Source organism: Spea bombifrons, chromosome 10 (genome assembly GCF_027358695.1).
Source record: "Spea bombifrons isolate aSpeBom1 chromosome 10, aSpeBom1.2.pri, whole genome shotgun sequence".
Classification (NCBI taxonomy): domain Eukaryota; kingdom Metazoa; phylum Chordata; class Amphibia; order Anura; family Pelobatidae; genus Spea; species Spea bombifrons.
Window position 1 is genome coordinate 18,794,602 of NC_071096.1, and position 27,020 is coordinate 18,821,621.

General features: G+C 40.5%; 1 protein-coding gene across 1 annotated transcript in view; it reads right to left on the reverse strand.

Moving 5' to 3' along the window:
* Positions 1-27,020, reverse strand: part of PLCB3 (phospholipase C beta 3) — a 117,328-nt gene that overhangs the window by 66,705 nt on the left and 23,603 nt on the right. The window contains exon 2 of the mRNA XM_053449026.1: positions 756-833. Coding sequence (XP_053305001.1) covers positions 756-833 — 78 coding nt within the window. The remainder of the gene's footprint in view (positions 1-755; positions 834-27,020) is intronic.

Consider the following 27,020-nt stretch of genomic DNA (forward strand, 5'->3'; position numbering starts at 1 on the left):
TTTCTAATGAATACTGAAGCTAGGGAGTTGAAATCACAACTGTTCTGTAAACTCTCTTAACAGTCCCTTTAAAGAATAAACCCCAGTGGGAAAAGTAAGAGTTGTTAGGGAGAGGGCATGCAAATGTGATAGAGAAAGCAAGCAAGACAGAATGCAAAATGAAGAGTGCAGAGACAGTAACAAAAGTGAAAACAACTAAAAATAAGATGAATCCTCTAAACCCAGGGTGTGGAACAGCTTGAGTTTGAGATAAGCTGCTCTGAATAGTTACTGGAGGGAAAAAGAATGCCACAGGAAAAACGCAAGTGCAAAGGAAAGAGTGCACCGCAGACATGGACAATGAGGCACTCAGAGCCTATTGAACATTACCCTACTGGAATGGGAATTATGCTCTTATGGACTCAACTACAGACAGCCTAGGTGAGTTGCAGTGAGATGAAACAATACATCATACTGAATACATTATGCATTATGAAGGACAAAGCAACAACTTTCTCCTGCAAGAAGTGCTGAGCTGGAACTTAAGTGTGTGTGTATATCATTTTTAAGATTCTTCCCTTACTTACATAAAATACTCAGCTTTCCCTCATTGTCTTTATTTCATTCAATCCTCTTAATTTTCTTATTTTATGTTTCCATGTCTTCCTTGTTAGCTTCTTCTAAACACAATTTGACTTAATTAAATTATTTTTATTTGAAATCTCTCACTTTTCTATAAAATTTCCAATTTTCCTCCACATGCCTTTCAGTCTCACCATGTTTGGACAGGTCCAGTAGAGGTAAAACCCCATGGGGTCCACACGCAATGTCACCAGGGTCTTGTTGCTGGATTCCTGGGGAAGGTAGATGAAAGAGCGAGGTCAACGTCACAAATCCTTTAGTAACAAGCAGTGTGTTGTCAAAATACCCCTTTTACAATAGACGTATAATGACCATATATCCTCAAATCTTTAGGGACAGTTGTTAAAGTTTTTTGGTGGGGTGGGGGTTGTCTGCTAGTAAATATCAGAAAGTAAATCCAGCTGAATCCAATGACAGATAAAATGAAAGAGAAATTGGTGCTGAAAAGCCTGTGGTTCTCCATGAAGGTGAAATGTTTAACTTGCAAATTATTCAATACTAGAGATTTATGGTTTCATAATTGTTAATAAATGTTAGTTCTGAAAATACCATCGCTATAGATTTATTCTCCTGCCAAGGCAGTAAATGATTTTAGATCTTAATCATTCATTCTTCATATGGTTAGTCTCAATATTAATTGATTCGCTTTGATTCCAACTTGCTTGCCCATGGGCAATTATTGTATTGCATTATTACATTTTCTTGAAAACAAATTGCCTAAAACATTTTAAATAATGCTGGTAACATTGTTATCTGTGTTGCAAATGCATTATATATTTAAAACTAAAAATGACATTTTAATAAAATGTCTTTTAATGAGGCACCAGTTGACTGGACATACCGTAGAACAAAGGATGCTTTTAAAAGAATATTCATGCAGGACTAAAAGCATTCTAGAAGAAAAGAAGCAATAGATCTTCCTGGACCTGCTTTAACTATACACAGAAACCTACAGAAACCACACAGCTATACAGAAACCACACAGCTATCATAAGCATTAAAGTACATATGATGGCTGGAGTATCCCTTTCATAAAACTCCACTTATATGCCAATGATAGTTCCATAACCAATACATCTGGGGAATGTTTTATATTGATGTCTAAGGCATCTTGGAAAGTTTAACTTCACTTAAATAGTTCTAATATTTCTTGTGCATTCTTTGTTTTTGTATTAACCCCCTTCAGTCCCCTATAGACATACCGGTACATCCATAAAACGCATCTAAATACCCCTGATACGATAGTCGGGGTTGTCTGCTTTACAGAAATATATACTTTTGTGGGTATTTTTGGTTAATTTGTTTAAAATTAGAGTTGCAAACCCATCATACATAATATAAAAATTCTACGACTAATGTACACCTTATAGTATGTTCCCTATAAATGCTGGAAATTGTGAATGGAAATTTATATCTATATAATCTATATAAATTAGTTATTTCTGAAATCAGGACACCTGAATTGATAAACTTGGAGGGGATTTTGCATCACTTTACCTAACTGTGTGAGGATTCTGAGGGAAAATATATAAAAAAAAAATAGTTTTTTTTCCCAAATTTTTTTTACTAAATTTCTCATCCTAAATTTTCAGCTAATCATCTAACTAAGGTATCAAAACAAAGCTCTATCTCTCCTTGAAAGAACAATATATAGTTTACATGGGTACACTATTCACAGGAGAATAATCGCTGAACCATGAAAAACATGGCAAAATTGCTCCAGGTTTTGAGGTACCAAAAACCCCTGGGAGTGAAGGGGTGAAAAGAAAAATGCTTATTTTGGTTTAAGAAAATTCCAGCTCCCCACATTGGTTGCCAACATATCTTCCTGGACACACAGGTTTACATGCAACCCCGCTAGGAAGAAGCAGTTTAAAAAGTCCAGGACTCGGGTGCTATAAGGGAAGCCCTGCGAATCAATGACAACTTGCTCCTAGCACCATATGCAAACAACGGGCATTTGTGATAGAGGAGTTGTCTATCACAAAGGTGCTGGATGAGTAATTGAGCAGAGTTTACCTTCTGCATTTCAAGGAAACATGGACAGTTCCCAGGAAACAAATAGGAAACATTTTAAAGTCTATGGGTTTTTTAACGTAATTATAATAGACCAGTCCTCTCCTGTGGCAGTGAACCATTATGTAATCTATAAATTCTAGTATAAAAATCACTGCTGGATAGTAGTTTTGATCTTTTTAGCCCCCCAGTTAACAAGTCATGCTGTAGCAGGTGTTTCAAAAATGATCTCATGCTAAGCAGAACCTAGACAGGCCAAGGGTTAAATACCACTGGGGCAGGAGGTTAATTAAATTATAGGACTATGTATTGCTGATCAGTACTCATGCTAATAGGATTAAAGAGTAATGCATAACCCTCCTCTAATACACAACACTCCTAGCATATTAACCCCTTAGTTCCCCTATAGACGTACCGGGACGTCCAAAAAACGCCCACAAAGAAACCCCTATGGACGTCCCGGTACGTCCAGCCTTTCGTGCAGCGTCAGGGACACATCCCTGCCGCTGCACGGGAGACCAGGCTCTCGTTTGACAGCCTGGACTCCCCCCTGGCAGCAGAAGCCGGCATTGCCGGCTTTCTGCTGCCCGATCTCCCGTAACAGCTTCCGGCATGAAAGCCGGTAAGCTGTTACGGTTGAAAGTGCCCGATCGCGCGATCGCGCAGTTGAAACGCGCGATCGGGCATTCCCTTCCGGGTTACGTCACTGCTGACGTAACCCGGAAGGTCATCGGAGGACAGGATATCCCCTGCGGGGATATCCTGCCCTCCGATGAGGCACAGAGACGCTGCGATCTCTATGCAGGTCTGTGAGGACCTGCATAGAGATCACAGTGTGATCGGTGCAGGGGGATCGCGGGGAGGGGAGTGAGAAACCATCTCTCTCACTCCCCCTCCCGTCCTGTAAGAAAAAGCAGAAAAAAAAAAAACGGTTAGTCATTTAAAAAATAATATTAAAAAAAATCATTAAAATATTAATATAAATAATACAAAAAAAAATTATAATGTGGGCTGTGATGTCATTGTGACATCACTGGCATGTTCAGGAGGTCCCTAGGAGGACCTCTAACCATTACTGTGTAAAAATAATATATAAAAAATAAAAAAAAATGTAAAAAAATTAAAATAAAAAAAAAATTAAAAAAAAATATAAAAAAAAAGATAATAAAAAAATTATTAAAAAACCTTACTTCCCATTGCCCTAGCATAACATCTAGCCAGTATAACCCTCCTGCCCCCGTTCACAACCCCCAAACCCGTTAAGCCATAGGCATACAAATTTTACAAAATTGTACACCTAATAGAACGCTCCCTGGTGCTGGGAAAGTCTGGAAAATCTATATAAATTAGGTATTTCTGAAATCAGGACACCTGAATTAATAAACTTGGAGGGGATTTTCCATCACTTTACCTAATTTTGTGAGGATTCAGAGGGAAAATGTAAAAAAAAATTAGTTTAATTTTCTAATCTTCGCTAGTTTTTACTAAATTTCTCATTCTAAATTTCCAGCTAATCATCCAACTATGGTATCAAACGAAAGCTCTATCTCTCCTTGAAAAAACGATATATAGTTTACATGGGTACACTATTCACAGGAAAAGAGAATCATCGCTAAACCGACATACCCCAAAAATGGCAAAATTGCTCTGGGCTTTGAGGTACCAAAAACCCCTGGGATTGAAGGGGTTAAAAGGAATAGTCTAATTTCCCATAAAACCGCTACATACACTTTTTTTTTTTTTACTAGCATCAGATAAAAATAGGTTTTCAGTGCTGTTTTATTTATTTAAATCTAAATATGTTATGTATTTTCCATAATACAATGTTTTCAGACAGATGCTTATTAGCCACTTGTGTCAGCTGTGTTATCTAACCACAATCAACTAGAAAGGTCCTTATCAGGTAAACAATAGAATGGTTCAGTCTTTATTACCCAATTTGAGACTCTGACTCATGGAAGTCCACAAATAAAAACATTTAATTGTTCAACCTGGACTTATTAGCATGGAATAAAAGAATCAGATCAGTGTGGTGTTTGAGCAGGGAAAGTCATTGAAAATGGCACAGAGAAAAAAATGGAATAAAGAAGGAGCGCTATAAATGAATAAAAAAAATATATGTGCAGATTAGTGAACAAACAAATATGTGCAATGTGGAAAATAAATGATAACATTCAGTGTACAAATAAACCTTAATTATATTTATACTTAACCCTGCCAAGTTAAGTGGTAAGAGTGAAATATGTTCTTAAACTCTTGCATGTTTGTATGCATGTATGTCTGTGTATAAGTTTATATGATCAATTTTCACACCAGGGTCTTGCAGTTTCTAGTTATGCCCCTTTCAATGTCAGAGTAGGCCTCTGATAAACTTGTCGCTTTCAAGTAATCTGATAACTGTTATAGATTTTTTAATTTTACAATATTTATTTTTAAACAACATTTTACCTACAAAAAATTTTTTTTATCTGATCAATGACTCTTTAGGCCACTGATCATTGATTGGGCTCGCTGATCATCAGCCAATAACCTAATCTGGTGGATTCGTATTAAACACATTTACTTCTTTCCTACAAAATTGAATATAAATTTATACCTACGTGTGTGGGTATAACATGTGGGTTTGAAACTGCGCGATCGGGCAGTTTACCGGTAACAGCTTACCGGCTTTCATGCCGGAAGCTGTTACAGGCGACCGGACCGCAGAAAGCCGGCAAAGCCGGCTTCTGCTGACAGTGGGGAGTCCAGGCTGTCAAACGACAGCCTGGTCTCCCGTGCAGCGGCAGGGATGTGTCCCTGACGCTGCACGAAGGGCTGGACGTACCGGGACGTCCATAGGGGTTTCTTAGTGGGCGTTTTTTGGATGTCCCGGTACGTCTATAGGTGATTGAAGGGGTTAAAAAAGTTATGTATGTTTTATTTTCTTAAGAATTCATATTTTGCCTCGAGATGCAAAATACCAACACCAGGTACAGATACAAATTCTGAACTAAAAATCCTAAAATAACAAAAAATAAAAAATACGATCTTTCTCACAATCACAGACAGAGGATAAATTGACTGGACCTCTTGCACTCAAAGGGTTAAGGGAACACTTTCTCTTATATGGGACTAGAATTAATTAGTCATCAGTTCACTGGTACATAGGTCATACAACCATCTCCACAGAAGTCTGCATGAAAGTTTAGACAACTTATCCTCAGATGCTTTAAGCCTCACATCAGAAAACGTATTCTAAAATGTAGTCACTGTATTATTCCTTAATTAGCCATTTCAAAATGTATTTTATGTACTAATGTGTTTTGAGATATATATATATATATATATATATATATATATATATATATTGTTAACTATTTTATTAGCATCAGACTCTTGTTTCTAACTCTCAGAAGTGCCACATTTCTTTCTGGTTTTGGCTGCCTGCTGCTTGTGATTTACAACTTGGTGCTCCATGTTAAACACTAGTCACAACATGGTGTGAGAGTAAGACTTTCCCCTCCTCCTTAACTGCCCTTTTTCTAGTTACCTTATCCCTCCTTAACACTGTATTTCCCTTAACCACCCATGTCCTGAATCTCTTCTTGTGGCCAAAGGGTTTTTCGCCCCCAAGAGATAGACGCAATGACTTAAATTCAGTAAAGGTACCTCCTAGGGCAGCAATATCACACAAATAGCTTTTTGTGTTTTGGAAGAAAATTACAGGATCAAAACACTTAAAAGCAAATGTGTATAACGTGTGTGCATGCTCTAAAAGAAATGGGAGACCCAAGGTTGAATAAACGCATAGAAAAAATGTTCACAGGAACAAAATGTTTAAACGTTCCCAAACTCAAACTAAAAGGGAATATAGTAGTTGACTATAAAGTATGCTATTTTTCTATTAAGAAATGTTTAGCACAACATACACACGTTTTTATATTGATTTATATCAATCAAGAGGTTTAAAAAAAGAATAATTTCATGTTATATAAAGTAAAAAAAGGAGCAACTGCCTCCTGACACAGACCAGATGACAGACACAGACCCCATAGCCACCATATACTATTAAAACGCTTCCCATATATTCACACTATTTCCTGATATCCCTTGACCATCCTTTAATTTTAATTTCTTTCCTTGTGCTTATTAATTAAAAAAAAGCTACAATTCTCCTGAAATTCACAACCCCTCCCCCATTTCTCTCAAATATTTTTGCTTTCTCATTTTCTCTCTTGTCCCCTTTCTTATCCTGTGCCTCATTCTTGTTTTCACCGCTTCCTTATTTGGGTTTTTTCAGTTGGGAAAAAAAAATCCTAGAAATGTGCTGGCCAGTTTGTTACAAAGACACATTGTGTGACAGCACACACATACACAACTACGCTGCTACTTCCCAACTTTACACATACAAGCTGATTAATAGTAAATACACTGGTTTCAAAGCGCGCAAAGTCTTCACTTAGCAATGTAAAAATTCATAGAAGTAATCACTTTTATTTCACCTTTAAACGGAACGCTAATAAAAATAAATAAATAAATAAAAGAAAAGTATTATTCTGGATTTTTGTGTCATCAGGTGAGAATACAAAACCCAATGGGTGCCAAGGCTGGATTTATGTCACAGGCAAAACAGCAAATGCTCATTCTGGTAACTTTCAAACTGATATATTATCTTTTTCATGACCAATTGTCAAGTTTCTATGTATGATGACAACTGTCCCTTCTTTGTAATATGTTACACACTAATGTACATAGGATTGTTGCCACTGTGCTGCGACACAGTAGAACAATTACAAACATATTAATGTTTGATGATGTCTAAGGTGTTTTGGTTTTTACTGTATGTAACATAGGTGTGATTGCTGTGAACAATTATATATTTTTCTGTCCAATTTTGGTTTGTTACTTACTTTTAATAAACGTGTGGTTAACACACCAAACAAAATGAAAAAAAGTTAACAGCAATCACACTCCTATCATGCCCAGGCAGCCAGTACATGCTAGAACCTGGGCATGATAGGAGTGTGATTACAGACTCCCTTTGCCATGCTCCCCCCCACACACAAACATTAATTCACTCATTTATTCTCTTAGTCACGCATACTTGCTTGACTACACCCTCCCCCACCCCATTACCTGAACTGCAAATCTCTCATTCACAGACTTCTGCAGGGGCCCGGCTTCTTCCCTCTGCAACTTATCTTGTCCCACCCCCAGGCGTAGTAGGAACGGAGGAGAGGGATGTCACGTGCATTCACATAACTCCGCTGGGTTCCTGATTCTCCTGGCCTGTACAAGAGACGCTGTTCGCACAGTGTGTGCGACCAACACACCGGTAAACAACCTGGCCCCTGCGGATGATTATTTTCTACCATTCTTTTTTACATCAGCATTTTATCGAAAATGCCCTTTTGAGAGATGGCTTGTCGTGAAAAGCTGAGATGATTGGACTGTGAAGACTCAAAACCTTTTCCATACAGGGAAAAGTTCTTCTTCTCTGCAATTATGTTTTTCCCATGCTGCAGTACATGGCCCAAGCCCCCTATTGGCTACAGAGTCCGTCAAATCCTCACAGGATAGCTTTCTGCTTCATCCAAGGCTCCAACATTGCATGGTCATCTATATGGACTACTCCAGGGGCCATAAAGGTGTACAGAGATCCTTCTTTGTGTGCAACTGTGTGTGTAAGACACTGCCAATGTCTCTGGAAGGAACTCAATGTCTCGCTATTATTTGGTCCCCCTCTGAAGAAACCCGACATGGTTGAAGTGGGACATCTCTATCTCTCACAACTAGAATAAACCCTTGTTTTACCTTGATGTTATAAAGCTTGTGAGGGAACATCAACCATGGGAAGTAAAACTGGACTTGCTGTCTCCTAGAGTTATCAATAAGATTATGAGAGCCAAGGACACATTACCGAATATATTCAAGAGATCTCCAAAGTGGAAACTTTTTTGGACTAGTATGATTTATTTTTGTAATTTTCTTTTATTTTTTGCAAATTAAAGGGCGATAAGTAATGTATTGCTATTTCAAGACCATTTTTCAAAACCTCAGTCTTAATCAGTGGCGTCGGCAGGGGGGGGCCCTTGTAATAGACGCGGAGGAGAGAGAGAGAGGCGCCGAGCGGTCGCTGAGGAATAAGATTTCAGCAACCATTCGGCACCTCTCACTCTTCTCCGCGAAGCCTCTGCCTTGGTCACGGTGCCGGCATTTCATGCTGAGCGCCAGAATATGACATCCTATTCTGGCGCACAGCAGTGAAGCCGCGCGCACCGTGGCACAACAGGGAGACAGAGGCCTCGCAATCCCAACGCTGGACTTCTACAAGGTAAGTGAACGTCAAAGGGGGAGAGGGTAGAAAGTGAGGAGGGGGTTGATAGGGAGTGAGAAGAGGTAGATAGGGCAGAAGGGAGTGAGAAGGGGTAGATCGGGAGGGAGAGGGGGTATATAAGATAGATATAGAGGGAGAGGGGGTAGATAGGGCAGATAGGGAGGGTGGCAAGAATATTGAAATAAAGAGTCAGAATGAGAGAGAGAATGAATGGATTAATGTGTGGATGCATTAATGTGTAAATAATTTGTGTGAAAGAATAAATGATTGTGTGAATGAAAGTGAATTAGTGACTGTAAAAGTGTTTGTGAATCATAGGTGTATTATTGATTTGTCAAAAAAGCAAAGATGGTATAAGCAGGGTGTTTAAGCACTGGGGACAAAGATGGCACAGATAGCGTTTATGGGACAAAGATGGCGTACGCTCAGCTGTTTGGGGACAATGTTGACTCACGCTGGGCTGTTTGGCGACAAAGATGGCACGTCCTATGTATGTTTAATTTGGGTGCTGGTCAGGTGATATGTGGGCAATGTAGACGCCAGGGTTGGCTTTGGTGTGTGCGACCTGTGATCTATGCCTGTAATTTAGGGGGTTTTATCTATAGCTTTAATGCAGAGTTTATATGTAATTTCCAATTGATATATACCTGCAAAGCTGGGTTTTGTGTTATTCTGTCGATCTGTATCTGCTATGTTTCCATACATTATTTGTGTTTACCTGCAAATATAGGATTTGTACGTCTTATTCAGTTGATCAATACCTGGAGTGCTGTTTCCATATGTTTATTTGATCTATACCTTCAGTGCTGAGTTTACATATGATTTCCAGTTGATCTATACCTGCGATGCTGGGCTTGTGTGTTCTGTTTCCAGTTTTCTGTTTCCAGTTTGGTGCTTTTTTAAAGAAAATTTTTTTTTCTTTAAAAAAGCACCAAAAAAAAAAAAAAAACATTCTGCCACTCTGTCTCCCCCCCCCGAGATATGCTGCCACTGTCCTCCCCCCCGAGATATGCAGCCACTGTCCTCCACCTCCCGAGATATGCTGCCACTGCCCCCCCCGAGATATGCTGCCACTGCCCCCCCCGAGATATGCTGCCACTGCCCCCCCCGAGATATGCTGCCACTGCCCCCCCCGAGATATGCTGCCACTGCCCCCCCCCGAGATACGCTGCCACTGTCCTCCTCCTCCTCCCCCCCCCCGAGATATGCCACTCTGCCCCCCCCGACTTACCGGAGCAGACTCCCGGGTGTCTTGCGGGGCCGGCGGGGGGCATCTACGCAATACGCGTATACAACCGGAAGTTGTATACGCGTATTGCGTAGATGTCCCCCGCCGGCGCCCCGCAAGACACCCGGGAGTCTGCTCCGGTAAGTCTTGGGGGCAGAGGTAAAACGCATCGTGTGGACGGTCACCGGCTGCGGCGATGCGGGTAAACAACCCGGAGGCTGTTTACTCGCATCGCTGCAGCCGGTGACCGTCCAGACGATGCGCTTAGACAACCTCCCGTGCCGGCACACCCCCCCCCCGTGGGAAGTGCTGGCAGGGGAGGCTGTCTGAGCGTATCAGACAGTAGGATACAGGTCCCCTGCACCGCTGCGGGGGATCTGTATCCTAACCCCGCTGCCTGCCCAGCGCCCGGGACTGCATGTCCCGGGCGTCGGGCACTAGACCCCGAATATAGGCCGCACCCCCACTTTAAAGTCTTAAAGTGGGGGAAAAAAGTGCGGCCTATATTCGAGCCAATACGGTATATCGGAAGCAGGGACTAATAATATATATATCGGCAGCAGGGACGAATATTAATATATATCAGCAGCAGGGGCTAATATTTACATATATATATATATATTGGCAGCAGGGTCTAGTATTTATATTCATATTGGCAGCAGGGTCTAATATTTATATATATCGGCAGCAGGGGCTAATAATATATATTGGCTGCTGGGGCTATTATCACTAAATATTGGCTGCAGGGGCTAATATTAATATACATCGGCAGTAGGGGCTAATAATATATATTGGCAGCAGGGTCAAATATTAATATATATATCGGTAGCAGGGTATAATTTTTATGTATACCGGCAGCAGGGTATAATATAAGTATGTATCCGCAGCAGGGGCTAATATTAATATATATCAGAAGCAGGGTGTAATATTTCTATATATCGGCAGCAGGGTCTAATATTTATATATATATATATATATATATATTGGCAGCAGGGTCAAATATTAATATATATCGGTAGCAGGGTATAATATTAGTATATATCCGCAGTTAGGGCTAATATTAATATATAAATCGGAAGCAGGGTGTAATATTTCTATATATCGGCAGCAGGTGTCACGTCTGTGGTGCTGGCAGCGGATCCATGCAGCAGAAATTGGAAAGGTACTGGAGGACCGGGTCCCACGCCCTCCTCCTCTGCTATGGATGAATCTTCGGCATCGGCTGCCGCCTCAGGATCCACTACTGTTCCTGTTAAATTACCGGCCCCTAACAGATACAATGGAGATCCTGATTCCTGTCAGGGGTATTTGAACCAATGTCTTATCCAGTTTGAACTTTCACCTCATATGTTTTCGTCTGAAAAGGCTAAAGTGGGTTATTTGATGTCTTTACTGACCGGGAAGGCCATGGCTTGGGCTTCTCCATTATGGGAGAGGGACTCTCCTTTGATTTATAATTGCAGTTCCTTCATGTCAGCCTTCCGCAAGACCTTTGACGTTCCCGGCAAAGCCGCTACTGCCTCGCTCTCTGCTTCATTCTCAAGGATCTCGTTCGGTAGCAGAATTTGCCATTGAATTCAAGACTATAGCAGCTGAAGTTAATTGGTCTAACGAAGCCCTAATAGCAGCCTTTTATGACGGTCTTTCGAAGAGATTGAAAGATGAACTTTCTACTAGAGATCAACCTAATGATTTGGAGGACTTTATATCTTTGGCCCTACGATTAGATAACGGGATCAGAGAAAGACGATCCCAAAAGGCCAAAAATTTTGAACAAGTGTTTTACCGTTCTCCTTCGTATGTCCCACCCTCTGGAAATGCCACTTCAAATACCTCGGTGGAAGAACCTATGCAACTAGGAGCCGCCAAACTTACTCCGGCAGAGAAGACCCGGCGTATAACTGAGGTGCTCTGTTTGTACTGTGGACTGAGGTGCCACTTTGTTCGTTCCTGTAGAAAGAGAGCCCGGAAAACTTCCGCACCCAGTTCAAGTAAAGGAGCATTGTCAGGGTGAAGCTACTTCTGCTCCTTCTAAAGACTGTTTGCTTGTTCCTGTGTCCTTAGAATGGAATAACAAAGATTTCCACTTCGGCCATGATTGACTCCGGGGCCGCTGCCTCCTTTATTGACCAAGCTTTTGCCCGTCTTCACAAGATTCCGCTCCTCCAGGTGACTCCTCCTATTGCTTTTATGGCTATTGATGGGTCTTCCTTGGCTTCGTACACATGACCCTTCTATCGGCTGGCAGTCAGGAGATATTCTAGCTTGGGGTCCTAACTGTGCTCATTCCTGCCTCTCCTCCGTGACAATCAAGGATACCTCCGTTTCCTCAGTTTCTACCTCCTCTGTGCCTTGGATTTACCAAATCATATATGGATGTTTTTGATAAAAGACAAGCGGAGGTTCTACCTCCCCACCGTCCTTATGACTGTCCTATAGATCTTCTTCCTGGCACCATTCCCCCGAGAGGACATACGTATCCGTTGTCTTTTGCCTGAATCTCGAGTGCTGGAAGATTATATTAAAGAGAACTTGTAAAAAGGTTTCATTGGAAAATATACTTCCCCAGCGGGGGCCGGATTTTTTTTCATATCCAAAAAGGATGGTGGGTTGAGACCATGTATAGACTATCGCGGATTGAATCAAATTGCAATTAAGAACAAATATCCTTTATCGCTCATTCCTGAACTATTCGATAGACTCAGGGGTTCTGTCGTTTTCACTAAACTAGACCTCAGAGGTGCCTATAACTTGGTTCGGAAACAAGAAGGGCATGAGTGGAAGACCACACACGCATGGGACATTACGAATACACTGTGATGCCCTTTGGGCTCTGCAATGCTCCGGTAGTCTTTCAAGAATTTACTAATGACATTTTCAGAGACATTTCGTTTGTCATTGTATATTTGGATGATATATTGATTCACTCTCTTGATTTGCCCTCCCATCGCAATCATGTTCGCATTGTGCTGCATCGGTTACGTCAAAATCATTTGTATGCTAAATTGGAGAAATGCGTTTTCGAGGTCTCTAAAGTGTCATTTTTGGGCTACATCATATCGAACTCTGGTTTTGAAATGGATTCACAAAAGCTTTCGGCCATTTCTGAGTAGCCTCAGCCACAGGCCTTGAAACCACTCCAAAGATTTCTAGGAATGCCAATTACTACAGAAAGTTCATTCATAACTTCTCTATGATTGTCGCGCTGCTCACGTGTATGACTAAGAAAGGGGCCGACTGTCATATTTGGTCAGAAGAGGCGATCCATGCATTTTCTCTGTTGAAACAAGCATTTGCTTCTGCGCCAGTTTTGAGACATACTGATGTTACGAAACCGTTTGTGATAGAAGTTGATGCCTCTGAAGCGGGGGTCGGAGTTGTATTATCTCAAAGAAAGGAATTTACTGATAAACTTCATCCCTGTGCATACTTTTCTAAGAAATTCTCCACGGCTGAATCTCAATATGATGTTGGGAATCGAGAACTTTTGGGCATTATCATGTCCCTTCAGGAATGGAGACACCTACTTGAGGGTGCCAGGAACCCTATTACAATTCTAACGGAGCACAAGAACTTGGAATACTTGAGTAGAGCTAAACGACTCAACCCTCGGCAAGCCAGATGGTCTCTTTTTCTCTCCAGATTCCAATTTATAATTTCTTTTCGCCCTGGTTCTAAGAACATTCTAGGCAATTTGATACTGTTTCTGATTCCAAACCGACTCCTGAACCCATCTTGGCTCCTTCCCAGATCGTTGCTTCCATCACTACTCAGGTGGCATCGCCGTTAGTTTCTCGTATTCTTCAGCTGCAGTCCAAAGCTCCGGTTCATAGCAGATGGCCAGCGAATACCTTATTTGTTCCCGCTGCCGATGGAGAAGAAGTGTTGAGTTGGGCCCACTTGTCTTTGCCTTCGGGACACCCTTGTGCACGACGTACTAAAGAAATTATTGGACGTCAGTTTTGCTGGCCTGCCATGAATAAGGACTGTAAGGAGTTTGTAGCTGCCTGTATTCCTTGCACCACTTCTAAAAGCACCCATTCCAAACCTATGGGGTTACTCCAACCTTTGTCAGTTCCTTCACGCCCATGGACTCACCTAGCAATGGATTTTATTGTGGAGCTGCCACCATCCCAAGGCTACACTGTTATTTTAGTCGTGGTAGATCGATTCTCTAAGATGTCCTATTTTGTTCCTCTTAAAAAGTTACCTTCCGCTCCTGAACTTGTACCAGTTTTTGTCAGGGAGATTATTCGTCTTCATGGCATTCCTCAGCAAATCGTATCGGATAGGGGGGTCCAATTTACAGCTTTGTTTTGGAAGACCTTCTGTAACGCCATACGTATATCCCTTGCATTTTCTTCAGCGTACCATCCCCAGACTGATGGCATTACGGAGAGAACCAACCAATCCTTAGAACAATGCCTGAGATTATTTGTGGGGGACCATCAAGATGATTGGTCTCAATTACTACCCTGGGCTGAATTTGCCAGAAATAATGCGATTCATGAAGCCTCCAACGTTTCTCCTTTTTTCTGTAATTATGGTTACCACCCTACTGTGTTACCTGACTCTTTTGAATCTTCCTCTGTCCCTGCGGTTGATTTATGTTTCTAAATTGCCTTCCTTGTGGAATTCTGTACGTTTAGTTCTGTCAAAGGCCGCTGAGCGCCAAGCTAATCGGCATCGTCGGTTAGCCCCTTCTTATGCTATTGGTGATGGCGTATGGCTATCCACAAGACACATTAAACTTAAGGTCCCTTCCATGAAGCTGGAGTGCCTGCAGTGAGTGCCTTGGTGTTGGTAGTCATGACAGATATCTGCGGGGACGCGCGTCTATCAGCAGAACGGATCCGGCGGCGGTTCACACCGACGGAACGAGCAGGCGGCTGGACGCACGGGCTGCGTCTCAGCTCCCCTACCCGTGGGACGACGGAGGAGGTAACAGCAGGGTCTTACACATTTATATATATATATATATATATATATATATATATATATATATATATATGTAGCAGGGGCTTATATTAAAGAATTAAAAACAACTGCCAGTTCAGCTGTTATTTTGAAATCATATTTCAATCACGGTCTTTACTTCAAAGAGATAAGTACATATTATGTAGTTAAAAATGCATGTCTAACACACATATATATATATATATATACATATATATATATATATATATATATATATATATATTAGTGTATATGTACCGTTTTATAATTGGCCCCCCTACTTTGGTCCCTGCCCCCCATGTGCCCCCCCTAAATATGAAAGCTGGAGATGCCACTGGTCTTAATTACCCAGCCAGACTCCCTGACTAAAGAAATTCTATGGAGGAACAGGCTAGCATTTCTATTAAGAATTAGCTCAGTGTGGTCTTTGAGTTACCCAAAATAATTAAAATAATTAAAAAACAGAACTTAAATCAGGTTTTCACAATGCTACCCTACATTACTGTGTAAAGTAATACTCAAGGAGAAAAATATGTTTTATGGGACTAAGATTAACTAAACGGGAAGATGTAATAATGATGCCATTTAAGCCAGGGTTAATGCCCAATCAGAAAGGTGCCAGTCAGGTCCAAACTGATAATTAATAATTTCTCATTTGTATGAGAAAAACTTAGTTCTATACCCTTAAAAAGCTGCTTCTCCCAAAGGTAGGAGTGATATTCCACAGGATGTGGCTGCAGATTTTAATCAAGTGAATCAAAGCATTAGAAGAGTGAGAAGGGCCCAATATGCATCACAAGCATATAACTTTAAAACCTGAGCGTGTGTGGTGGGGACATTAACAGTAAACACTGAGGGTCAAAGGGTCAAATTCCGGGAAGGAAAAGAGTTTTGATTAAACAATCATCTTGAAAGAGGACCTCTAGGAAGCAATTGCAATCAGATTCAGTGGTAGGGTGTAGTTAGAAGTTACCACTTCACTTCTGATCAGGAACATTTAATAAAGCATCTTCCTCTCAGAAAAATTCATGGCTTTGTGAACAGTTAACACAATAAGATTTAAAGCAGCTAGTTATATATGTGTCTCCCTGAGACCAATCCTACAGGAAGCTCTGACATTCAGCCAGCTTCATGGGCATGTGTAAAATTATTTCCTGCTCCTGACTTTTGCCATTGGTTTTTACTTTCTGAAATCTGCCTTACTTCTTGGACTTGTTAATTCAGATGTCTGCTTTTACTTGCCCTTGAGGGCCACTAACAGGCCACATATTTTGGACACCCCAGCTTGAACACAAACATTCCAATTTATATCACATTTTAGCTATAGAGCTCAAGAAAATTCAGTAACCTTATTATAATAAGGTAAAGGTTTAAATTAGCAACATGATAAAAATTGACAATATACAAAACTGACCATAACATCTCTTGCAAGCTTACATTCTCTTTCTCTCGATTAAAAATATATTAAACTACCGTATATTCCGGCGTATAAGACGACTTTTTAACCCCAAAAAATCTTCTTAAAAGTGGGGGGTCGTCTTATACGCCGGGTACTTACCAAGCCGGAGGTTCCCACGAAGCCACCAATCTCTCTAATCACTACGCGCCGGCTATTGAGGCCGAGCGCAGGGATGCCGTCATGTCCCGGCGCCCGGCTTTAATTGCCGGCGCGTAGTGATGAGGGAGCAGGGAAGCCGAGGTCTGAAGTGCCAGACCTCGGGCTTCCCGAGGTCTGGCACTTCAGACCTCGGCTTCCCTGCTCTCTAATCACTAGGCGCCGGCTATTGATGCCGAGCGCAGGGATGCCGTCATGTCCCGGCGCCCGGCATCAATTGCCGGCGCGTAGTGATGAGGGAGCAGGGAAGCCCGAGGTCTGGCACTTCAGACCTCGGCTTCCCTGCTCTCTAATCACTAGGCGCCGGCTATTGATGCCGAGCGCAGGGATGATGTCATGTCCCGGCGCCTAGTGATTAGAGAGCAGGGAAGCCGAGGTCTGAAGTGCCAGACCTCGGGCTCCCACAACTGGATGGAAGAAAGAAGACAGAAGATAAGGTAAGAGATAGGGAGAAAGGGGGGAGAAATATATATATATATATATATATATATATATATACATACATACATATATATATATATATATATATATATATATATACACACACACACTGGTATGTATATATATATATACTGGTGTGTGTATATATATATATATATATATACATATATACATATATATACACACTGGTGTGTGTGTATATATATATATATATACATACGTGTGTGTGTATATATATATATATATATATATATATATATATATATATATATATATATATATATATATATATATATATATACACATATACATATACATGTGTGTGTAAAGGCAGGGGTGTGTGGTGAGGGCAGTGTATAAATGTGTATGTATGGACAGGCATATGTGTAGATATATATATAGATATATATATTATGTGTGTGTGTGTGTGTGTGTGTAAGGGCAGTGCATGTATGTATATGTCAGCAAATCAACCAGCAAATCACCGGTAAGGTACATCGATTGCCGTGATTGGCTGGTTGTTGTACGCTGGGTAGAGGGGTAGTCTTATACGGCGAGTATAGTCCAAACTCTATATTTGGACTGTAAAAGTTGGGGGTAGTCTTATACGCCCAGTCGTCTTATACGCCGGAATATACGGTACTTGTTTTCAGGCAAGGATACAAATAATTATTGGCATGTTTCTGTCTGTCAAGGACTGGAGCTGTGCACAACTGTATCTAAAGTGCCAAAATCATACACAATAGGAAGAGCATATTCTGGCTATATGAGTATGTATCATCAATTTTTTGTATTAGTGTGAGACTAAGATGCTTTGAGTGCCAACCCTAAGCAACATATCCAAGACTGGGTAGATCGGGCTAACAATGTTGCTGGCTCTGTGCTGACTGATCAACTTTTATAGCGTTCAGGTCGCATGGTGGTTGTACTGGAAAGCTGCTAAAATGTCCACTCTCGCATTCCAGGCCTTGCTGGGATCTCTGATGACACCCAACACCTTGCCACTGATCATATGTACTGCAATCAGGAATGCAGAGCCCTGCTTCATCAACTTAATGTGGTCAGCTGTAGTTGGGTTCAAAAAAGCAATAATACTTACTTCATATATTATTAAAAATAGCTGAACAATTAAAAATATATACAGACACCAGTGATAACCATACCTGGGAACTTGCCACCCGGCAGAGCCCAGAAGTTCCCAGGTATGGTGATAATACCATGACATTTTAATGGTACCCTTCAGTTACAAGAGTGATCTCTAATGTCTACAAAAAGGATCTCCAGAACTAGCAAATTTAAAAAAAACACGTACAAGTGTAATACCTCATACATACACCTCACTGGAAATACATTTGAATAAAACATTCTTTGCTGCTACCAACCCCGAAAAAATTTCAAAACGGCATGCTGAACATTTTTGCAGTGCCTAGCTTGTGAAAGAAATCAGTTGCACAATTACAATTTTTTTTTTACATTTTTATAATATTATTTATACCAAATGAAAATGATATGAAAAAAATGATTAAACAAACATTTAGTTCCAATAGCCAAAAAAAAGTCTCCAGTCATTACGTTGGGTAGTAGCGTTATAATATACATATGGAAAGTATGGATGCAGAATTATCCAGGGAAAAGGAATATGCCTGACAAAGCTGGTGGGAGAACATCATGCCACCAACACCATATAAAACAAACAGAAAACTTGGTACATAAATTCAATGCAATAGAATAGAACTGTCCCATATTGAAAAGAGAAAGAGCAAATGTGGTAGTGATGAAATTTACTATTCCCAATTAGTCTGGATGATTATTTTAATGTTTTGTAGCACTGCCACAAGATGAGTTTGCTAGCATTACCCACAGCAGATGTAGGAGCTGAGGTCTGTACTATTTCACACAAATTGCACATGTTGACTTTTGTAAATCGACAGGTGTCATTTCTTGTTATCGGATTTGTTTATTACAAACCAAAGAAGGGAAAACATGGCATTTTCATCAAAAATATATTTAACCATATAAGTAATGGAATGTCTCCATCGCTCCATAGTATGAGGTACCTGGTTACAACAATTTTGATTTTACAATCTTTTGTTACAAGATATTATGAAGTAAATGTATGCTTCTATTCTTTTGAGAATTTCTGTGGAAAATAGATTGATACCTCTCAATTTCACCCTAATTTCTGTCTAGATCATGTTGTGTTCAGTTAACAGGGCAGCCTGACGTCATGCTTATGAGAGGAAAACTTTTATCTCTCGGTAAACAAGAGAACAAAATTTCAAGTACAAAAAAAAAAACAACAGCTAAGCTAAGCTTAAGCAAACAATGTGTTAAATAAATATTTATATTCCAGATATGTATGTTGACCTTTAAATGCTTTGCATTCCTTATATACCGTTATTTAAATTTAGATTTAAGTACATGATAACTGCGTGAGTGGGAGTTGAGCTTCAATCCAGAAATAGACCAACTGTTTTAAATGGAGGAGGCTGGTACCAGGAAAAAAACTTCCAGGCCTTAGCTGTCTACATATTCATACTCTATACGCTAGGTATGGAAGAACAGCCAGGCCCATTTCTGCTCCATCTGATTAGCTACATCTTCTAGGCCAGGCAGTCACTAGGTACCTGGACAAGTATAGCTGGGAGTAAGAGAGAGGGGAGGTGTGATAAAACCATATAAAAATACTCAAATGAGAAAGGGGTCATAAAAAGGTCATAATCTAAAACGAGAGGGTCAGAGGTTTAGATGTAACGTTAAGGAATTCGGTATAGCTTTCCGCCTGTAAAAAAAAAAAATAGACACACAAGAATAAGGAAAGAAAATGAAAAAAAGAAAGAGCGGCTGACACAAACAAGCAGTTTTCAATGCTCCCGAGAAAGATTAGTAGGTGCAAGCACTAACAAGTATAAAACTGGAAATATCTGATAAAAACAATCAGTTTTAATATAATATACATGTCTCATTTGGGTTAAAATGCAGTGCATTGATTCAGGAGTTATCAAAGAGACTCCTCCCTGCAATCGCTGGTCTACTAGTGATGTCCGGATCATGAACGAATCGTTCATTTGATCCGGTTCTTTTTAGTGATCCGGATGAGTCGGTTCACTAGACTGAACGATTCGTTTGTAGCGGTTCAGTCTGTGAATCATCATGCAGCTGTAACCTGATCCTAGAGCTGTGAGTCATCTGCAGAGTACTCTGGGGTCAGGTTACAGCTCATTAATTCTCACAGGAACGATGACTCATAGAGTCAGAGAGTCGTTCAAAGAGTCGAATGAACCGAAGAGTCGAATGAACCGAAGAGTCGAATGAACCGAAGAGTCGAATGAACCGAAGAGTCGAATGAACCGAAGAGTCGAATGAACCGAAGAGTCGAATGATTCGAATCTTACAGGGATCCGGATCTTACAAGGATCCGAATCTTACAGAGATTCGAATCATTCAGAGAATATCACTGATACCATACTTTTATAAATAAATACATTAATAATGTTCACACTGCCCCCAGGATTTAGATTCCCCTGAGTTTGCCCCCCTTTACCTATAACTGCACCTACAGTTAACTTTATTAAATTAATTAAATTAACCCTCAGTCATCAGCATAAAATTAACCCTTATACCCCATCAACCATAACTGCCCCTGAAATTAACCGTAAAGATCCCATTAACCATAACGGCCCCTGAAATTAACCCTAAAGACCCCATTAACCATAACGGCCCCTGAAATTAACCCTAAATACTCCATTAACCATAACTGCCCCTAAATTAATTGCATGTACTCCAGATAAATTACCTAATAAATTGGTATGGTTGATGGGGTCTTTAGTGTTAATTTGGGGGCAGTTATGCTTAATGGGGTGTTTAAGGATAATTTAGGGGCAGTTATGCTTAATGGGGTCTTTAGTGTTAATTTAGGGGCAGTTATGCTTAATGAAGTGTTTAGGGTTAATTTGGGGGCAGTTATGCTTAATGGGTCTTTAGTGTTAATTTAGGGGCAGTTATGCTTAATGAGGTGTTTAGGGTTAATTTGGGCGCAGTTATGCTTAATGGGGTCTTTAGTGTTAATTTAGGGGCATTTATGCTTAATGAGGTGTTTAGGGTTAATTTGGGGCAGTTCTGCTTAATGGGGTGTTTAGGGTTAATTTGGGGGCAGTTATGCTTAATGGGGTCTTTAGTGTTAATTTAGGGGCAGTTATGCTTAATGGGGTCTTTAGTGTTAATTTGGGGGCAGTTATGCTTAATGGGGTCTTTAGTGTTAATTTGTGGGCAGTTATGCTTAATGGGGTGTTTAGGGTTAATTTGGGGGCAGTTATGCTTAACGAGGTGTTTAGGGTTAATTTAGGGGCAGTTATGCTTAATGGGGTGTTTAGGGTTAATTTGGGGGCAGTTATGGTTGATGGGGTGTTAAGGGTTAATTTTAGGGCAGTCATGGTTGATGGGGTGTTTAGGGTTAATTTAATGGTGAGGGTTAATTTAATTAATTTAATAAAGTTAGCTTAAGGTGCAGTTGCAGGTAAAGGGAATGTAAATCCTGGGGGCAGTGATTATGAATGTATTATTTATAACAGTATGGTGACATTCTCTTAATGATTAGAATGCCAATGAAGGCAGAGAGTCGTTCAAAGATCCGGATCTTACAATGATCCGGATCTTACAATGATCCGGATCTTACAATGATCCGGATCTTACAATGATCCGGATCTTACAATGATCCGGATCTTACAGTGATCCGGATCACTGTAAGATTCGGATCCCTGTAAGATCCGAATCTTTGAACGACTCTCTGCCTTCATTGACATCACTGGAGGCAGGGGGGAGGATTCATAATGAAAGGGGCGGGGCCAATCGTTAGTGTGCCTGCACGGAGTTACTGGAAAACAGTAACTCCGTGCAGACACACTGAGTGATCCGAAGATCCGGATCATGAATCGGATCATTTCAGTGAACGAATCGAAATGATCCGATTCACTTTAATGATCCGAACTTCCCATCACTATGGTCTACCTGAGATTGTGTCCCAGCTGCCAGAGGCAGCTTCAGGTACAGGGAGAAAGGGTTCTTCGGTCTCCACATGAGACCAGCCCCCTCCCCCTCCCTTGCTTCTCGATTGCTCAATTAAGAGCAATCGTGGAGTGTTAACCCCTTCAATGCCTCAATGGTGTATGACCCCATTGCAGCATTGCAAGGGTTAATATTAGTCAATGTTGTGCTTCAATGGAGCATCAGCATTGAAAGAGTTAAAAATAATAATAACAGCACTGACCTGAAAGTCCAGGGTGCTTTCAGGTCAAATGCTGTGAGTTTAGTAACTGCTGCAGAACCAATCAAAGTGGGCTGATGATGATCAGATCACTCCTGGCCAATAGGAGTGATCTGATCATTATGGCAGCCCCTGGATGACCCTGCCTTAGAAAGAGAGGGTAATTGTGGAAAAAAAATATTAATAAAAAAAAATACACAATTATTACCCGATTACTTGTCGGTGACATTTTAAGTCACTGATTATTGAATGGTCTCCCTGATCAATGTCAGTGGCCTAAACTTGTCACTAACAAGCCTGAAAACTGTCAAAATTACCCTAGTTGAACTTGTCTACTGTTCATAAACATATACTTTTATGGGGTAATTTAAATTGGGGGGCTTCCAAAATGCTCCAGTTTTGGCCTCATAGCTTCCTCAAAAAATGCATGAACCATGCATGTGAGGACTTGTTGGAACCGGGAATGTTGGTGAACACAAGTTGCACATATTCTATACAAAATATAATATGAAATCTAAAGAAACATTGCAACATATGCAAACAAAAACACAAAAATATAAAAATACCTAAAAATTTGGCAGCAATTGGTGATAAAATCCCTGTTTGAAAAGTGTCAAAATGACCCTAGTTGTACACCTTGACTTATCCACTGTTCATAAACATATAATTTTTGGGGAATAATCAGTATCTGTGACAACTATTGCAGTTATTAGTCTACCATGGCAAATTTGAAAAAAAAAAAATTTTTAAAAACCTGATGCATGCCTTGCAATATTTGCCCTATACTGGTCAAAATAGATGAAAATCCTGGCCAAATTGCGTGGTTTCCAAATCAGGACAAGTTAATGAATATATTTTGGATAATTTTTCCCATTGGTTCAATGTGTGTACAATTTGTATGTATACCAAACTTATAAAAAATTATTTTTTTCATTATTTTCCCCACCTTTTCACGTTTATTTCAAACAAAACAATGAACTACCCAGCTTAATAGGTTTCAAATGAAAGTCCTGCTTGTGCTGAAAAAAAAACAATATACCGTATTTGCTCGATTATAAGACGACCCCCTAAAATCTGAATATTAATTTAGGAAAAAAAGAAAAAGCCTGAATATAAGACGACCCTATAGGGAAAAAGTTTTACCAGTAAATGTTAATTCATGTAAACTACGTGAACATTTTCTTTTTTAATAAAAGCTATGATTGAGAAAAATATTTTGTTTTTATTTCCTTTTTTTCAACCTGCCCCACCAGTTATGCACATCTGCCCCCAGGCTTGCCACTCTGCCCCAGAAATGCCTTATACCCCCATATGCCACTGTGTCCCATGATATGCCTTTTAACCCTCTAAATGCCACTGTGCCCTATGATATGCCCTTTGACCCCCTATGTGCCACTCTGCCTCCAGAATTGCCTTATACCCCTATATGCCACTCTGACATTTAAGGGGTTAAAAGGCATATTATGGGGCAGAGTGACATATAGGGAGGTATAAGGCATTTCAGGAGGCAGAGTGGCGTATAGAGGGTTAAAAGGCATTTCTGGAGACAGGCATTAAGGGGGTTAAAAGGCATTTCACAGAGCACTCTGCCTCCAGAAATGCCGTATGCCACCCATTTAACACTCCTTCCCTCCTCCAAACTTACCGGAGCTTCTGAGTCCCCGGTGTGTTGTCCGGGCAGCGTGTAGAGCCTTATACCCCCAGAAATGTCACGCCGTCCTCCCCAGATATGCCTTATACCCCCAGATATCCCATAGATATCTCATAGATACACAGACTTCTTCACAGCACACTGACACAATACCTTTATAAATATAGGATTAATCAACCCCATCAACCATAACTGCCCTTAAATTAACCCTGAAGACCCCATCAACCCTAACTGCCCTTAAATTAACTCTAAACACCCAACCATAACTGCCCCTAAATTAACCCTAAACAGCCCATTAACCATAACTGCCCTTAAATTAACCCTAAAAACCCAAACCATAACTGCTGCTAAATCAACCATAACTGCTCCTAAATTAACCCTAAACAGCCCATTAACCATAACTACGCCTAGTCAGTCCTACAATTCACGCTATAGTTACATAGTTATATAGTCTGAAAAAAGACATGCGTCCATAAAGTTCAGCCTTTCCTATATCTGTTAATTTGTTGTTGTTGATCCAAAAGAAGACAAAAAACCCAAGTTTGGCTCTTTCCAGTTTAGCACTAACCAGAGAAAAAATCCTTCTTGATCCCCCCCCAAAAATGCAAATTTTTATTTTATTTAAAATAAGGTAATGAACAAACTGGGTGTTAAAAAAACAAACAAAAAAAACAGCAGAATAAAAAACTTAAAATTTACACTTTCATCTCTTTATCACAATGGCATTTCTCTATTCACCTTCTTATTTTACTGACATAATAATATAAGCTACAAGAACCCAAACACAGTGTTTCTCAAACTAGGTTTTAATACAAAGTTATTAGTAAATATTAATTCATGTTAACTATTTTTAATATTTAATAAGAACTATGAGAAAAAAAGCCTTGTTTACATTTTCTTTTATTTACCAAACTGCCCCCAGTTATGCACATCTGATCCCCAGCTTGCCACTCTGGCCCCAGATATGCCTTATACCTCCTATATGCCAGAGATTCCACTGTGCCGCCTGATATGCCACTGTGCCCCCGATATGCCTTATACTCCTTATATGCCAGTGATATGCAACTGAGCCCCATGATATACCTTATAGCCCCAGATATGTCTTATGCCCCCTGATATGCCTAATAACGATATGCCTTATACCCCCTATATGCCACTGTGCCCCCTGATATGCCACTCCGCCCCCAATAAATGCCCTACACCGCCCTGAAATTCATTATACTCCCTGATTCGCCACTCTGCCTCCCCCAGATATGCCACTCTGAAATTCATTACACCCCCATACACCACTGCTACCCTGACATTCATTATACCCCCATACACCACTCTGCCTCCTCCCCCCTCCCACACACCACTCTGCCTCCTCCCCCCTCCCATACACCACTCTGCCTCTCTCCCCGCCTCTCGTTCCCCCATTTTGTCATTTAGGCTCCTTGCATTAGCAAACACACATTTAATATTATCTCTTGAATTTTATGCAAATTTTTATTAATACATACCTCCTCTGTTCGAATCTTGCCCCTCCTCCCATCTCCACCCCCCTTGTTCTGATCTGAAGCCCCTCTCCTTTCTGTGCTATCTCCATTTTCAAGATCTCTGTGTCCCTCCCTGTCATGATTAACTCATATAATGTAGTGGATGCATGGAAGGGTAACCCAGCAGAAGTGGTTAGTTTCTTTGTTTCAGCACTCAATGAGTTAATCTGAGGTTGATTTAATGTGTTTCTTTGTGAATGCCCTCTGTATCTGTTCTGGCTAGAGGTGTCATCTTCCCAAAGGACCCCTGTGGTGATTCATGGCCTAACTGATAAGGATCCTTAGTTATAGGAATTCCATTCCTATCTTAAGTGGGGGGGTTTCCATCACCTTTACCCCACCATAACTTATTGGCACATCAAAGATGGGACCCAATTCTTGGGGATGGTGTCATATAATCAGTCATGTGGTCAGAGGGGCGTTTGCTTGCAAAAGTCTGATTTAGGGACAATGCAGCGACCTCAAAGGAGAACTCCACGATATTCTGTGATCGGAACAACATCGTAAGAAACCATCTGGACTTAAGGAGTTCCCACAGGCCTGCTTATTGGAGAAACTCGTGAGTGAGGGTCCTGTGTTTAAGTCCTATTGTTTTTAAGAACTGTTTGCTGTTTTATTTTTTATTTTGTATGTCTTGTTTTTTGTAATTCTGGCACTGTGTAATCTTTGTATTTTTGTTATTAAAATATTCATAATCTAAGTCTGTCTTTGGGCTCTAGTATCGATATCCACAAACCCGAAGAGAGGATAACACGTTACCATATTGTTATTAAGTTCTACAGGATATATATATATATATATATATATATATATATATATATATTGTTTGCCCGGGGTGGGTTGATATATATATAGAGATAAAGGTTCTAATTCGGATTTCTCACGAATCCGGTATCAAAATCGTGAGTGGTGGCAGACTACCTGGGGGGATACAGGCAGGATTTGGGGGTTAATTTGGTATAGCTTATGCCTTGTTAAGGGGTCAAGTTAGTAAATCCAGAGGCCTGGTGCTATTAACCCCTTCATGCCCACGCCCTCCACACAGTCACGGCTTGGCAAGTAGTCCTGACCGTGACACTCCCCCCTACCACTAGTTTAAAAACCCCTCCAGCTATATCTTCACAAAAATTCCCCCATGGAAAGAGTTAAAATATTGGCATCATAAACACCCATAGGGTGCCTAGTTTAAAAAAATGTATGATTTGATGGGGTAAATTGAATTGGCCGGCTTTAAAGATGTCCCAAATATGGGACGTGGGCACAGACTGACCAGATGTCTAAATGGCAAAAAAATACACACCTCACAAAGGTGGCCTTTTACCTCCCAAATAACCCAACAAACCCATGCATGTGGGGTATCACTGCGCTCAGGAGATGT